Source organism: Salminus brasiliensis, chromosome 8 (genome assembly GCF_030463535.1).
Source record: "Salminus brasiliensis chromosome 8, fSalBra1.hap2, whole genome shotgun sequence".
Lineage (NCBI taxonomy): Eukaryota > Metazoa > Chordata > Actinopteri > Characiformes > Bryconidae > Salminus > Salminus brasiliensis.
In genome coordinates this window covers 14,968,470-14,984,051 of record NC_132885.1, presented here as the reverse complement: position 1 = coordinate 14,984,051, position 15,582 = coordinate 14,968,470, and the positions used below count along the sequence as shown (strand labels likewise).

Sequence of the window (15,582 nt, the reverse complement as noted above, 5' to 3'; positions counted from 1 at the left end):
GCAGATCTGCACAGAGATAGAATGTCACATGCTTGCACTTCATTTCTCTGGTTTTCAAGAGAACCAACGGTCAGCTATCTCGCTAAACTTCGCTGTGGCCGGACAGGAAGGAGAAATCACTGCCGTTGCACATCTACCACACTTTCTGTAAACTCTACAGGAGCTAATCCTGTATCAGCTGTGGCACTGTTGTGCTCAATTTCTGATTTGAGCTTTATCAGTGTATCCACTACAAGCTCTAGCTCCCTGTTCGTCAGCCTGATAACCTCACTTGCCAAGATTCTGACTTTCTCCTCCAATGGCCTGGCAAGCTTGCAATCTCTTTTTCAGTGAAAGGGCAGTTATTTCTGAAGGCACAGACAGACACATTCATCAGTGCCAAATGCCAAAGGCCAAAGATTTTGTATTGGTAAGGTTTTATTGGTTCAGGTCCAGGAATAAAGGCTTTAAATATTTGGTCAAATCCACCGCTCTAGTCTGCAAGAGGACACAAGGGGACTCTTGGGCTTTATTGGAGGTGTTTGTTTTATATTGATTTTGCAAGAATCCTCTGTTAATAGGTTTTAGTGTCACTGTGCTGTGTGCATCTCTTCTTCAAGCACCTCTTTATCACAGCCTTAATTGCGCTGCAATCATGACATTATGGCTTTATTGTAGGCATATAGTGTGTTCTGTTGTATTAACACATAATGCAACTCGTTTCACATTTGAATTTGCTAAATCTGATGGCATTTAGTATGTGCGGTAAGGTGCATTCCCATAGATGATCATGTTCAGCATCAAGTGCAATGTTTCAACTTCCTCTAAGTGATCATGATTGGCTACAGCTGGTAGCTTCTCTGTGCCCACCTTAAAAAGGTTTATTTGACAGCACTCGCTAAATGCTATTTGACAGCATTCATATTCCAAAATCATTGGTTCAAACCATTGTACTGGAAGTTTTTGGGAGGTGTAACCACTTGGCCAACGTCTGGGAGAAGACTCAAACCCTCAGCTGAGAGTAAAATCGGTTCGCATGGCCTATAATAACCCAAGAAACACCAATGCCCAGACCTGCCATAAACCAGAAGCTGCGGGAACACTAAAGTCACAGTCACTGTCACAGTCTAAAGTCAGTCATGTTTTATTCACAGTGGACCACAGTCTTAAAATCAACATTTTTAAGCTTCATTAAAGTTTACAGTTGACCACACATTCAGTAAAAAGCATTCTGGAGGGAGTTGTAAAGTCATATCAGACAAAGATGTTCAGAGGAGTGAAGGTGACACGTCCCAAACACACTGTAGTGTCTGTTAAGCATGGGGGTGGTAAGCCTTTGGCTTTGTGCTGTTTTGTGTAGATTTGAGACTTGTGTAGAGTCTCGTAGATGAACACGAGCGTCTGGGCCAGTCCTGGGCCAGTCCTGCCTAAGTGCCATTCTCTCCCTCCCTCTGCTGTTCTTATTAGTGTGGAGTGCTGAGCATTCTGATTGGACAATGTGTACTGCATCAGCTGTGGGACTGACAAATGAAGTCTGGTGACTCACCTCCTTGTATGCACAAACCCTTACCAATAGTCTCACATGCCCCCAACCCCCTACCCCCTCTCATTATTACATGAAAAACAAAGGCCATGGCGCTGGCATTGAGAAAGAAAGACTTGCGAACAAGGTCCTGCCACTTCAGCTTGTTTTTTAATTCCTAAAAGAGAAAGAAAGCTCGGCACAGGCCAGTGATTTATATAGTGGAGGAGAGATGCTGAGCTGATCAAAGCCAGCTGTATTCATGCATGGCCTTTTAATGAAGTTCACTGTTAATGAACACAAGTTAGAGTTTGAGCCGAGCATGGGGGAACACAAGGAATTCACTCCTACTCTGTTCTTCTCCCCCAGGCATCAGCGCCTCGCTTTTAGGCCTGGAAATGCCAAAGAAGTGTGTTTAAGAGCTTAAGAGCTTTCAATGTGGTGACAAATCATGGTGATGAACAAAGTCTTGTGCTTGTGTTATAAGCTTATCAGGGCACTAATATTTAACCCTTTGTGCTCTGAGTGGACAGTGTGTGCCTTTGCAATTGGTTTTTTTTTTCCCCTCTTTTTTTCCATAGCTAGCCACTTACTCATGTGGTTTATTGTATGTCTATATTCTCTTTACGTTTTTTGATATGATTCTCCTTCAGGAGTGGACATGCCTTGATGGCATTCATGTTGTCCAGGCAGGAGGGCAAATTGAACAGACAGCAGACAATGGAGCTTGGACACCATATTCTGAAAGCACACATATTTAAGGTACCTGCCCCTGTTAAAGTGTCCTGCTCTTAATATGTAGCTGCAAATCTGGATGGTGGTATGATATTTTGTTCAAGCAAAAATTGGACCATTTTAAGCCATCCTCAATTCAGTTTTTGTACTGTGCAAGTAGCATGTCAAGTACAGTTCAATTCAGAGCTTTTATTGTGCTCCTAAATGTTAAAAACCTAAAACTGCACTCCTGCTCTGCATCTTCAGCAGTTAATAAGCTGGTACTATTAAGAGTTACTTTCACAGATATGAATTAGCATAGTTGTGATTGTGGATGGTTACATTTTACACAAATACATAAACCTCCCCTCATATCTTCTGCACTAGGCTTTAAACTTTTAAACATATTTTTGCAGCTAAAATTGACAAAGTAAATAAGCATGTTTGATATAGCTGGTAGCTGTAGTTCAACAAGATGTGGTTGGCTGGTTTCACATGTCTCAAGAGCTGTGTTTGTCTGTGTGTGTATGCACTTTTTTTCCTCCACAGGGTCAAAGTAAAAGAACTGGAGTATCATCCAGTGTCCTGCAGGGTTTATGGATCAGCTGCAGCACTGACAGCCTGTCTGCTGCACTGGCGTCTCTAAGGAACCTATACACACCTAACGTCAAGGTCAGCACACAGTCATATATGTAGCTTATGTGCGCACACACTCATGCAATTGTAGAAAGAAAAAAGATCAATGTTTTCGCTCACTCACACTAACAAAAGTATAATTGTCTCACCAGAGAGTTAGTAATTGTTTATACGCCCTGTGAGAGAGAGTTTCAACCTTTAAATGAAGGTTACATCGTTAATCCTCCCCATGGCAGAACCTTGGGGAGTTCTAGAGGTACTGCAGTCATTTAATTTGTGGCCAGAGTTCCGGTGGGCAGCCGTTATTGTTGGGGTGTTAGCTAGAACTAATAGGTTCTCAATAGGGAAGCTTTCCTAAACCTGTTCAATGTGTATCCATCTATCGAGAGGTCCCTCTGCCTCAGTGTTAGATTAACAGCAGCAGCTTTTCTTTTACTCACAGTTGATGCATATGATGGTGTGTTTTTGTACTGTGACAGTTTTCCTAAAAACAGCAGACTCACACACACTCAATTACTCTCCATCTTTCCATTTTTCCTTCTTTCTTCTCGTGCATCTCCACTTGATCCTGAGAGCACTTTAAATCCTCTGAACTCTGGCAGTACAATATTATCATGTTATGATTGAACAGACTGAGGTAACTGTTCTCTGTAATGAAAGGTTTGAGATCTGTCTCCCATTAGCTGCCTAACTTATGGTGAACCCTACAGATATTCCTACACAGCAAGAAACTCACTGCACACTTCACAGCCATTAGCTCAGTACATCAAGCTTACATGCTTTAAGCTTCCTATGGAAAAGGAAGGCCTTTTGGCATGTTAAGTAATTACTGAACCATTTAAATTAGTAGTAATTTGATCAACAAAAGGGCATGTTAATGGTGGAGGCAGATAAATGATTTCTGTGGCAAATTGTGCTGGTTTTGTTTACAAGCCCACTCTGTTGTTGAGGCAGGAAATGTCAGCCTCTGGCTTTTAGGGCAATTATGGAGTGGAATGATGAATTTTAGCTCAAAGCAGAAATTATCTTTATCTTTTTTCTTCTCCCTCCTCTTGCACAGTCATTTGAGTTTTTCCCTTTTTTGGGGGACAAACTTTTTGAAAGCCCCATTTTTCAGGAAAACACCATCAGCCTCTTTTTACTTCTATTCTTTCAATCTCTCTCTCTTCTTCTATCCCTTGCTTTTCCCCTCTCTCTCACTCACATTGTCTCATTCTCTGCCTTTTTAACTCCTCTCACTGAGCTCTGCATCTACCGCTGATCGTTAGTTTAATATTCATAAAATTTGCTCATGAAAGGGAAGAATAGTGCCTGATTAAAGCCTCTTCCAGAATGTGCCACTGTATGCCAGAGTCCTTAATGAATACGCCTATTGTGATTAGCATGCTTTACCAATCAGCAGGTTGTGTTTCGGCGAGCTCCAGGCACAGGACGAGGTGTTTTAGAGAGGGAGGGAAAAGATTATTTTGAATGACTGAGAAGCAGAACCACAGCACGGTGAAATCTTGCCACTCCAACACCTTCATGCTGCTGCAGAGAGGCACTTTCAAGGGTGTTCCTCAGATTTGACTTCCAAGTTGTTGTAGTGTGTATTGCAGCATGTAATCCTGTGAAATATAAAGACACAAGGTGACCTAATTCCATAAATGAAAGCAGGGCTTTATGTAAGAGCTCATAAAGAAACACACTAGTTAATGATAAATGGGAAAGGGGGGGGGGGGGTAATCTACACTTCAGAAAGGGTTTTATGTAACACTAAGGGCATTTTGGAATTTTTTTTAAAAAGATCCTAAAAGTGAGGCTCTACAAGAGATTTACCTTGTATATAAAGTATGCTTGTACCTGGAAAAAAAAACTATTAAATTATTCAAATAAAGAACCATAGAACCACCTTTATGAGAGTCTAGTAGTTGTTCGTCTCTGGAGCTCCTTGTTTTTTGTTTTTTTTTAAGGTGAGAGCATCATTAAGCAAAGACGTGCCCATTCAGATTTTCCCAGTTTATTGATTTCCTCAGTCTGCACTGAGGGAATTCTGATTCTGGTCCAGTTTTCTGAGCCTGTGTTTTTTAAACTCTTCTCTTTTCTCACTCTTTTATCAGGTGAGCCGCTTGCTGATGTTGGGTGGCGCAAACGTAAACTACCGCACGGAGGTGCTAAACAATGCGCCTGTGCTGTGCGTACAGGCACACCTGGGTCATCACGAGATGGTGGCTCTGCTGCTGGAGTTTGGAGCCAATGTCGATGTAGCATCGGAGAATGGTACAAGTGCACTCAGTTACGCTGCCGCAGCTGGTCACCTGGGCCTCATCAGCTTGCTCTGCAAGAGAGGAGCCAAGGTACGTTACCAGTACATGCTCACTTGGTCTGGGGTGAAAAGGATGAACTGACAGATTCCAACAGCATCAAACATGGCTTCATCAGATGCACATTTGTTATCAGTGTTATGTTGGTAATTGTAGTGAAGTGAAATCTAACAAAAAAATATATCTGACTGGTGTGCCATGATGCATTGTCTCAGGTGGATCATGTGGACAAGAGTGGGCAAAGTGCTCTGGTACATGCAGCTCTGAGGGGGCATCCTGACATTATCCAATACCTTCTGGAGCAGCAGTGGAGCAGAGAGGATCAGCAGCATGAGCTCAGCCTGAAGAGCAAAGCCCTGCAGCAAGCTCTTATAGCAGCCTCCAGCATGGGACACACACAGGTCAGCCAACACACACAAGTAAATTCTTACACACACACACATCCAAAACCTGCAAAGCCAAGCCCTGCAGCTGGTCCTTACAGCAGCATCCACCATGGGGCAAAAAAGGTCAGCTAACACACAAATAAACATACACGCAAGCAGAGCCTGCAGAGCAAAAAAAAACCTTCAAACTTCAGTATGTGACACAGACAGGTCAGTTTACACATACAAACGCTCACAACCAGCCTCCAACATGGGACACACACAAAGGTTAGCTAACACACACATCACATGACCAAACCCTGTAAAAAGCCTTTGTATTAGCATAATTATAGAACACATATGTCAGCTAACACAGACAAAAACACAAATAACCTTGCATCCACTCAGGATTCCTAAACACACACACACACATTACACATTATGTAATATGTCCTGCCAGTTTCACAAGGTGTCTCTATAGTGAGCATTTAGCTCTCCACTGCTGATAGGTGCTGTAAGGATACTGTTGCCACGGGAGATTAGCCATGGCAACAGGCTACTGAGACGACAGTCTAGGGTCTGTAAGGCCTTGCTTTACGTTCAGCCTCTTTGTAAAGGAGGTACAACTCAGCTAGGGAGAGGAAAATAGAGGGAGACAACCATTCATGCCTCCCCTCAAAACTTCAAATTGTGCTCCAGGTAGTGTTTAGTTATGACTTTTTAATGTGTCTTAAATATTGAGATTAGCTCATTATACAATGGCAGCTGATTTAGATTTGTTTCCTTTTTAAGACTTAAAGTAGCAAACTATGGGTTTAAGGTCTGCTCACAAACTGATGAGTCAAATCATCAGTGAAAGACTCATCAGTCGGCTGAGATTCTTCAAGTCGAACAGTCAGAATATGTTTCTGTATATCTTTTCTGGGCCCATCATAACACGAAAAAGTATGACCATGCATCTGCCTTGTGATTTATATAGGCCAAGCCAATCTTTTGTTTTAGATCTGTTGTGTAGGAAAAAAGAGACTGAAAACAAACATTTGCTCTTTCATTTTAAATATTTCAGAATCGAAAGAGTTTAGTTTGATTATGTATTCATTTACATCTAAAATGTTTTTTTATTGAAAAATACTGTTGCCTAATAAACATGTAGAAGGCAAGAAATAATTTCAAAGTGAGCAATGGTGCTTTGTATCCAACTAAGAATACAGGATTTTTTTTGGTAATTAAGTTTCTTTTGTTAATTTAGTTTTATTTAAGTTTTTAATGTATTCAACAAATCCATATGGCAGCCCAACAATATATGTTGGTAATTAAAATAGTCTGCAATCTTTCATCCTATGCAACAACTCATTTACTGATTTTTAAAAACTCAAAAATGAGACATAGTAGTCAAATCTCCATATTGAACAGCCAAATCCCTTTTGACTGACAAAATTCTTAGTTGGATATAGCCCTAGTATGTTTTATTTTGGATTCCTGCATTTGTAGCTTTTCAACAAGGTTTTATAACCTTGTTTTTGACCCTGTATTTTCTGATGAGACTAATTTTCTTCAAAAATGTTGTTTCATTTCTATTATTTGCAAATATAGATAATATAGATAATATAGACACAATAATTGAAATAAGAGCTCCAAATTAACCTTTATAATGCTCCAGGAAGTTTTTTTTTAAAGCATGAAGGTGCAATTATGAATCTGATTGCAAGGTTTGTCATACCTAAAAAGCTAATAGCTAATTCATGGTGTGGCAGCACTATGTGAAACTCTAGGTAAATTGAAATTCATTAAACCCACCGAAGAGGAAAACTGTGATCAGTTGTTGCAAACTGACCATCAAACTAATAGAACACAAGTGATCTTTGTTGGCCATTTAGTGTCTGTTAAGTCTATTCTGTTAAGTCTATTGTGATTCTGAAATTATTCATCTCTATATAGGTCTGTTTACACACATAAACAGTTATAAGTAAGATGAAAGATACCAGGTTATCCATATACATGCACTGAATTATCTGATTATTGGGTTAAAATCCAGATGTCTGTTATTTCTTAAAATCCAAAGATGTCAGATATTTTATAATGTCCTGTTTGCATAGTGTGTATGACTGCTTGAGTTATGTGAACTGCTGATATCAGATAATGATTGTACGATTAGTGCATGTAAACAAATTCCGTGAAGGGAGACGGACGTGGAAAAAGTTTACGTTGGAGAGAGCGGCTGTGTAATATTGGCACGCTTAGGGAAGCAGGAGCAGGAGTGTTTGAGGGAGAAGGGGAACGTGTTAGTAAAACACTTGGGTATTAATAAGGTGGAACAAGTACCTGTGAAGTGAAGTATCCCCCCACCTATTTCTCTACCATCAGCACTTCAGTCTTATTGATTGATCAGAATATAACTCTCTGTGGCAGCTCAGTATTGATCAGCTAAGCTCTTTTCATCACCCACACAGCCCCTTCTTCTACCCTCCTCCTGCTGTTGGCTATATATATATATATATATATATATATATATATATATATATATATATATATATATATATATATATATACCACCCAAGTATCCTGTGACCACTCATATATATATATATATATATATACACACCACTTCCATGTTTTTGCACTAAGTGCTCCCACTTTTTAGCCTCCTTTTACCCTGTTCTTCAATGGTCAGGACCCCACAGGACCACCACAGAACATTACTTGGGTGGTAGGTCATTTTCAGCACTGTGGTGACACTGAAAATAGTGGTGGTGTGTGGATTGGTATGAGTGGATTAGACAGAGAGTTTTTAACCCCTTACACTCTGTGACCTTGTAGATGTAAAATTAGACAGAAGCTGATCTGTTGCTGCAGTTTGTGTTTGTCATCCTCTAGTCCTTTATGAGTGGTCACAGGATACTTCCCACTGGATGCCGTTGGCTGGATGTTGGTGGGTAGTGGGTAGACTATTCTCAGTCCAGCAGTGACACTGAGGTGTTTAAAAGCTCCAGCAGCTATGCAGCACTGCTGTGTCTGATCCAGTCACACCAGCACAACACACACTAATGCACCACCACTATGTCACTGCAGTGCTGAGAATGACCACCCAGAATACCTACCTGCTCTGTGGTGTCCTGACCATTGAAGAACAGGGTAACATGAGGCTAAAAAAGTAGCAGAGAAACAGATGGACTTCAGTTTGTAATTATAGAACTACAAAGTGCCTCCATACGGCAAGTGGGGCTGATATAATAGACATTTCGAATAGAAACAAAGAGTTGATATTAATGAAGTGTGTGGGTATGTATAATCATATGTAATGTTTGTAATTGTTATATAATAAATTATTTATATATTATGTTTGTTGTTATTTTCTGTTATTTTTTGCTAGTTGTATTAATCCATGTTTGTTGTTTGTCAGGTGGTGAAAAGCTTACTGGCGTTAAAAAATGAGCTGGTTGTGCAGATTGATGCTCATGATACATTATGGGGAGAAACAGGTACGTTGTATGTTTACTACCTCACGTTCTCTCATGCTTTTTCACCCACTCACTCTCTCGCGCTCTCTCAACTTTTGTTCTCTCATGACCTCCACTCTCCTGTGCTTATATTAAGTATGACCTGGGTGCAAAGCACTTTACTGTTACCCTCACTGTGCTCTTTTCTCTGGGAGCACAAATGATTCTTTTCATGGCTGTAGTTGTTCAAAAGCCATGCAGCTGTTGCGCTAAATACTTGGGCTGATTTGGTACAAACTGTTTTACTTTGCTTTGTTTCTTTTGGAAAATGTATGTCTCTGGGCTAATGTTTTTAAGCTTCATAGAACATCTCCAGCTTGCCCTGTTTGTTTCCTGACTGGTTTAGCCATTTAAAACTCAGCTGATACAAAAAAGTCCATTAAAGCAGATACCATGTTAAAGCAACACTATTCATTATGTTGCTTTAACAAAGCCATTTACATAACCTCTTACTCATTGTTTAGTTCTAACTGTTTGTTCTGCTCTACAGAAAACGGATTGTGTAAGTATCTAGCATTCAGGGTCATCAGAAGTTTCAAAGAAGCTGCTTGATAAGCTTGGTGAAAAGTTTCAAGTTAAGATATTTTTGTGTTCTCATTTTTGTGTACAGAACACCAGTGGATCTTGTTTTTGATCATGCTTTTCCCTAGGCCTCCATTCATTACTGCCCTGTTCACAGATTTGATTTGCTGCTCTTTCAGCTTTCAAGCTAACACCACGAAAATCAAAACAAACCTTTAGGCCAACGGAGGATTTCATTCTTTTAAAACTTGTTTTCGGAGTTTCCTTTCTATTTTTTTCTCACTGCAATGCGGATGTGGGGGCTTTGATCACACATTCTGATCAACAACAGTGCAGGTAGATAAAAAAAAATGTTTTGGCAACGTCTGTCTGCTTGTTTTTGTTGTGTAAGCATATCTGTATACCTGGCTGAGGTACACTTGCTGTCACCGTGACGCAGGTAGAACAGTGACAGAGAAGCATGCAGATGGTAAAAAATGGCTGGCTGGAGGTGACCACCAGAGACTCGGGTCCCTGCGGCTGGTTAGCGAAAGCTGAAGATGAGCTTCAGAAAAGAGACTGAATGCTAGAAAGCACATAAAAGCCTTCCTGTTGTTCCTGTGTGACTCATAGCAGCTTACAGGATCAGCAGTTTGGTAGAGTTCTCCCTGCAGCTGCAGAGATCTGCTAGATACAATAAAGACCAAGGTCTTCAGGCATAAAGAGCGTAAACTGAAATATGTGGCATGTTTTTAAGATTTATTTTGCCCACACAAAACACACATATATACGCACACACACACTGCAGAGTGATTACATCCCTTCAAGATTTATGATTGTGTATAATGTGATATGTCGTGTATTATGTATTATGGTGTGAATGTGCGTAAGCATATGTGTGTATATTAAGACCAAGTGTGGGGTCAACAGTAAGCAGCAGGATGCTCATCTCAACAGGGACATTTAGATATTCACGGAATAGAAAGCTGTGCACTGTTTTGAAGCTTTTGCTTCAGGTTTGCTTATCAGATCTACAGAGCATTTACCTCAAAGCAGAAAGGACTTACTTGTTTCTTTTATAGGCATGTGTTTTCTTTTATGGGCCTTCTCTCAGACAGTCACCTCTTGAAAAAGCTAGGTCTCTATGTTTGGTGCACAAATGGCCCCGTTGCTTTCCCAGACGATTGCCAACTCATCTTCACTGAACTCCAGTGAGCACTCTGTGTGACAGCATTAGAAGAGGACAGGAACAATGGTCTCTCTGTGGTCACTCCTCAGTTACAGCACACTGTCTCACTAACGAATAGCATTTGGATATAGGTCAGTCTATTATCAGAGAGTCCAACTTCTGATTGGATGGCTGTGGCTGCAGAGAAAATCTTAGCTGTGCAACAATATACACTGTTCAGTTCACATCACACCACAATTTCCATATCCTAGTTCACAAGTTTGTTACAACATAACCCATAACCCATAACATTACTTTTCTTTTCATTTATTTAGAACAGACAGTCGTACTAGTCCCAGTTTGTTCCACCTAGTGTCTGTTTGTTGCGCCTAAGGTAGTTGGTGCGGGCTGCACTGTGCTAAGCAGTACAGTGTTAAGCAGTACAGTGTAAACGTTGACCGATCATTAGCAATGAAATGGCCATATGTTTTGGCTTTTTAATAGCTATAAATCAGTAAGATTTTGGATGGTTCTGCACTCATACCGTGGACCTATCAACTGTCAGATAGGTCCAATAACACAGACACACCATCCTCGTCCCATCCAGCATGATTACCTGAGATTAAATAAAACAGAATAAGGCCAAAAGGGGGCAGTGGTGGCTCAGAGCACTGGGTTATTATTGACAGGGTTGTGGGTTTGATATACAGGATTGCTAAGATGCCCCTGTTTAGGCCATTGAGCAAGGCCGCTAACCCTCACTGCTCTTCGGGTGCCACAGCGAAGGCTGCCCTCGACATGTGCTTCCTAGTGTGTGTGTGTGTGTGTGTGTGTGTGTGTGTGTGTGTGTGTGTGTGTGTGTGTGTGTGTGTGTATGGATGGGTTAAAGACCGAGATCAACTATGTGTCCATGGTGATTGTGACAAATGGTGATTGTGGTTGTGGAGTAATTTGTTTGTGTTGTGAATTTTCTGTTTAGGGGTTTAATTGCAGTTGGTGGATAAAAAGCATTCTCTTCCACCCATGTTGAAGTTAGTATGAGTTGTCTGTTGAGAAACAGTGTTGGACAGTGTTGGTATTGATCTTATTTTTTGTAATGGTACATTTGAGATGTATTGCTGATCTTATTCCAGTGATGCTTTTTATTTTTCTTGTTGTGACATGCATTGCTTTATATCTCCTTAACCAAGCAAGCAGGCATAAATCCCTCTGCGTTTTTCATTCCAGTCACAATTCAGACAGAAGCGTGTTACAATGAATAATAATGGTCATGGCTGCTTGCTTCCCGTAACCACTTAGCCTTAAATTTCTTTTTACCAAATGAATGAGTCAGGGCCCGCTAATGCAGTGCACATCCTTTCTTCCGGGCCACTTTAGCGGGTGTCCCCATTCCACCCGTCCTGACTGCAGTGACCCGATTCCTGGGCAAAAGCTCTGCTGCTCAACACTGCATCTAATGAATGCAGACTGGGGCCTAATTGCCTGCCTATACGAGCACAGTGGCATTCTTCAGTGCTTTAGTCCTAGTACCTATTCACAGTAACTCTGATGCATCTCCAGAAGAATAGGCAAAATGGAATGTTAGAGTTAGCATGTTACTGAAGATACAGATTACATTAACTTTACTTTATCTTTGCTTTAATTGTGCATGTGCATATTTTATGAGATCTAGTTGAACTGCTGGGTCATTCTTTGGTTAAAACATACCTCAAGTAAAACAGTTTCAACTGTTGTTTCCTGAAATGATTATTATGTTATGATCATTGTCATAATAATCAAAATTCAAAGTGTGTAAATGCTAAAAACTATAAGAAATCTGCTTGTCATGAATTAAATCAATTGGTTAGGGATAGGGTTGTTTGCTTTGATGAAGGGTAGAGTAAAAGGACACTTATCAGCCCCCATTTCTTTTCCTTTTTTTTTTATATAACGACGTTGAACGATCATCAGCAATGGAATGGCCATATGATTCGGCTTTCTAATAGCTATAAATCAGTAAAGACTGGTTTTATGTCAAAACCACTCAAATTAGTGGCATTAGGAAAAAGCAAAGTACATGGCTGTACTGCTCTAATCTGTGCTTACTTCTTCCCATTATGTAATTCTTCCTGAAAACAGCTAGCCTGGGAAATGCTATTCCACATGTCCCACTATCCACAAAAGAACATTGTTACTTATGCAGATGGGTCTTCTGCAGTTTACAGTCAGGAAATTGGATTAGGGTTCGGTGCTGGTACTGCTGAGGACAAATGTTTATTCTCCCACTAAAAGCAAAACAATTTCTGTTTGTGGAGTTATTGTATTGTGTTGACAACAGGTTTTACTGCATGTGAACCCAGCATTAAGTCGCTGCCCAGTGTGCTGTCTACAAAAGAAGCACCACTTGAATGGCAAAGCAGTATGAGAAAATATGGAATATATGATTGTGTTAATGAAGAGTTTGCAGTACTTTTTGGTATCTCTGTGACCTGCTGAAAAATGTGTCTGTAGATGGTGGGATTAATGCTGATACATTAGTAGTATACTTATACATCAATTCATGAATTGGTAAATAAATGACTGTTGATGGTTAGATGTGCCCTTGGCTTTATTAGAAGTAAATTAAGAGAACTTTCATGTTCTTATGTATCACTTTTGTCAAGGGCAACTACCGCCAGAATTATAACGATAAAATGCTTAAGATGTACATGGAGTGCACCGCTGTAAGTGTTTTGTTATGGGGTTGCAGTTTTGTAGCATGCAGGGTTTAGCAGCATAGGTCATTACATTGATTACGGTTGGGGTACATGTTCAGATTTGAACAAGTTATGGTAGAAACAAGGTTGTCATAAACATTAAAGGGTCTCCAGTCTCAAGTGGTTCTCCTATCTTGATACTCTACAGTCAGTCACCAGGAACGTATGCTTGAGTGGTGCTCTTCAGAGTAGAGTACTTGAGATGACCTAGACCTACATTTTTGAAAGGGGTAGCGAGGAAAGGGTGGTGGGGGAACTGAATGACAACCTGTCACTCCTTTTAGTCCCAGCCCTCTGAAGGGGCTGTTTTTGATGGATTAGCTACACTGACTCACAGTGACGGACAGATCTGTTATCATTTGCCCACACATGGATTTCCATCTCTAGCTCTGCATCACTTAACCTTTCCAGTTTTGACTGCACCTTTTATCCTTCAGTAGGTTCTGTGTTAAACTTTGCCTTTTAATTTGTGGTTCTTGTGTGTCACAAACTATTCCTAGTTAGTGCTTGGTAGGAGCTGTTATATGGGTCACATGCTGAAGCCACACGAGCGTTAAAACAAGCATTTATTGAGCCATAACATCAAAAATGTAAAAATATGGGTTGGGACAGTCTTTATACTAACTAATTATGCCTTACTATCAGTATGTCTCTACTAACGTATGTCTCGTTCTCACTTTGGTGAGATTCTACTTCTCTGTCTCACTATTAGTACTCCAGTGTGTCTCACTTAAGTTTATCTCACTATCAGTACTTATGCCTCATGATCAGTACGCAAGTATGACTTACAATCAGTACTGTCTCACGATCGGTACTTGAGTCTCTCTCACTTCATAGGTACGCCCCTCTATCAGTACTTGTCTCTCAGTTCTTAAGTATACCTCACTATCACTACTCAAGTACGTCTCATTCCTGAAGTATTTTTCACTGTCAGTATCTCTCCATATTTAAGAATTTCTCCTTCTCACGTTGGTCTGATTAAGGCTTAAAACACCAGTTGCTTGTAGGAAAAAGCAGTCCCAGCTTTGGACTGGTGTCTGGACTTTTCTCTTTTGTCTTAGCGGCTGTAGCCTAGACAACTCGACTAGATCCAACATTCTGTGTCACATCCATGCCAAGCCTGAGCACTGAGTGTTCCAAACAGCTTCATTTTTCAGACACGTAGAGAAAACACTTGCCTGTAATTAGCTCATTAGCCAGCCATAGCTTAATAACGTGCATCTAGAATTTCCAAACCAGATAAATATGGCCATGCCAGTATTCAGTGTAAAGCTGAGAGTCTGAGAAACACTGTGAATATAGTTTGTATCTGGGTTACATTTGAAGTAGTACCTCAGTGTTAAGGCTGAAGGTTGTTTAATATTGTTGCATTGTTTGTTTCATAAAAATTATAAACGTGGTTCTTGTGTGTTTGCTTTTTTTCCCCAGCTCTCACAGCAGCAGCAGGTCGGGGGAAGATGGATGTGTGTAGTTACTTGTTGGAGGAGGGTGCACAAGTGCAGCAGGTGAACAGAAGAGGCATGTGTGCGCTCTTCTGCGCAGTGAGACAGGGACACTGGCAGGTAAGGCAGACACTTTAGCACACACCAAAATGCTTGATGTGTACTCATATCCTAATTCAGGAATTCATTATTTTTAATAAGATAAACAGACAGACAGATGTGTAAAAAGTGGTGTCTGTTTTTCTGTCTACATTTACATTGATCAAGTGTGCTAATAATTTATTGGTCATCTTCGTCTCCTGTTTCTGTCCTTGTCTCTTCGTCAGATAGCGGATGTGTTGTTGCAGCATGGTGCGGATGTAAATGGGAGTGATAAGCAGGGCCGCACATTGCTGATGGTGGCAGCATGTGAGGGCCATCTTAGCACTGTGGAATTCCTGCTCTCTAAAGGTAAATTTCCTACAACAGTGCTTAGCCATGTAATTACATTGGTTTATTATATTATAAAATCCATAAAATTAGCACATTTAGAAATTTGTGGTGTGTAGTTCACATTATATTGTGCTGCTTAATTGCCCTTATTAACAGTGCTTCTAATTCCATCATTAACACTTGAGTGTCTGTGAATTTGCCTGTGGAGCAGAACAGTGCCTGTAGTTGTTTATGGTGTTCTAATTGTAATGTATTTCCCAGGTGCCTCTTTAACGTCGGTGGATAAGG

At 40.5% G+C, this 15,582-nt stretch overlaps 1 protein-coding gene across 5 annotated transcripts in view; it reads left to right on the top strand.

Moving 5' to 3' along the window:
• tanc1b (tetratricopeptide repeat, ankyrin repeat and coiled-coil containing 1b) overlaps positions 1-15,582 on the top strand; it is a 139,048-nt gene that overhangs the window by 115,362 nt on the left and 8,104 nt on the right. For all 5 annotated transcript variants that reach the window (XM_072685746.1, XM_072685744.1, XM_072685745.1 and 2 more), the window contains 8 exons: positions 2,155-2,263; positions 2,765-2,887; positions 4,951-5,187; positions 5,370-5,555; positions 8,920-8,998; positions 14,849-14,982; positions 15,189-15,312; positions 15,556-15,582. The exon at positions 15,556-15,582 is cut by the window's right edge and continues 149 nt beyond it. In XM_072685746.1, the coding sequence (XP_072541847.1) occupies positions 2,155-2,263; positions 2,765-2,887; positions 4,951-5,187; positions 5,370-5,555; positions 8,920-8,998; positions 14,849-14,982; positions 15,189-15,312; positions 15,556-15,582 (1,019 nt within the window). The remainder of the gene's footprint in view (positions 1-2,154; positions 2,264-2,764; positions 2,888-4,950; positions 5,188-5,369; positions 5,556-8,919; positions 8,999-14,848; positions 14,983-15,188; positions 15,313-15,555) is intronic.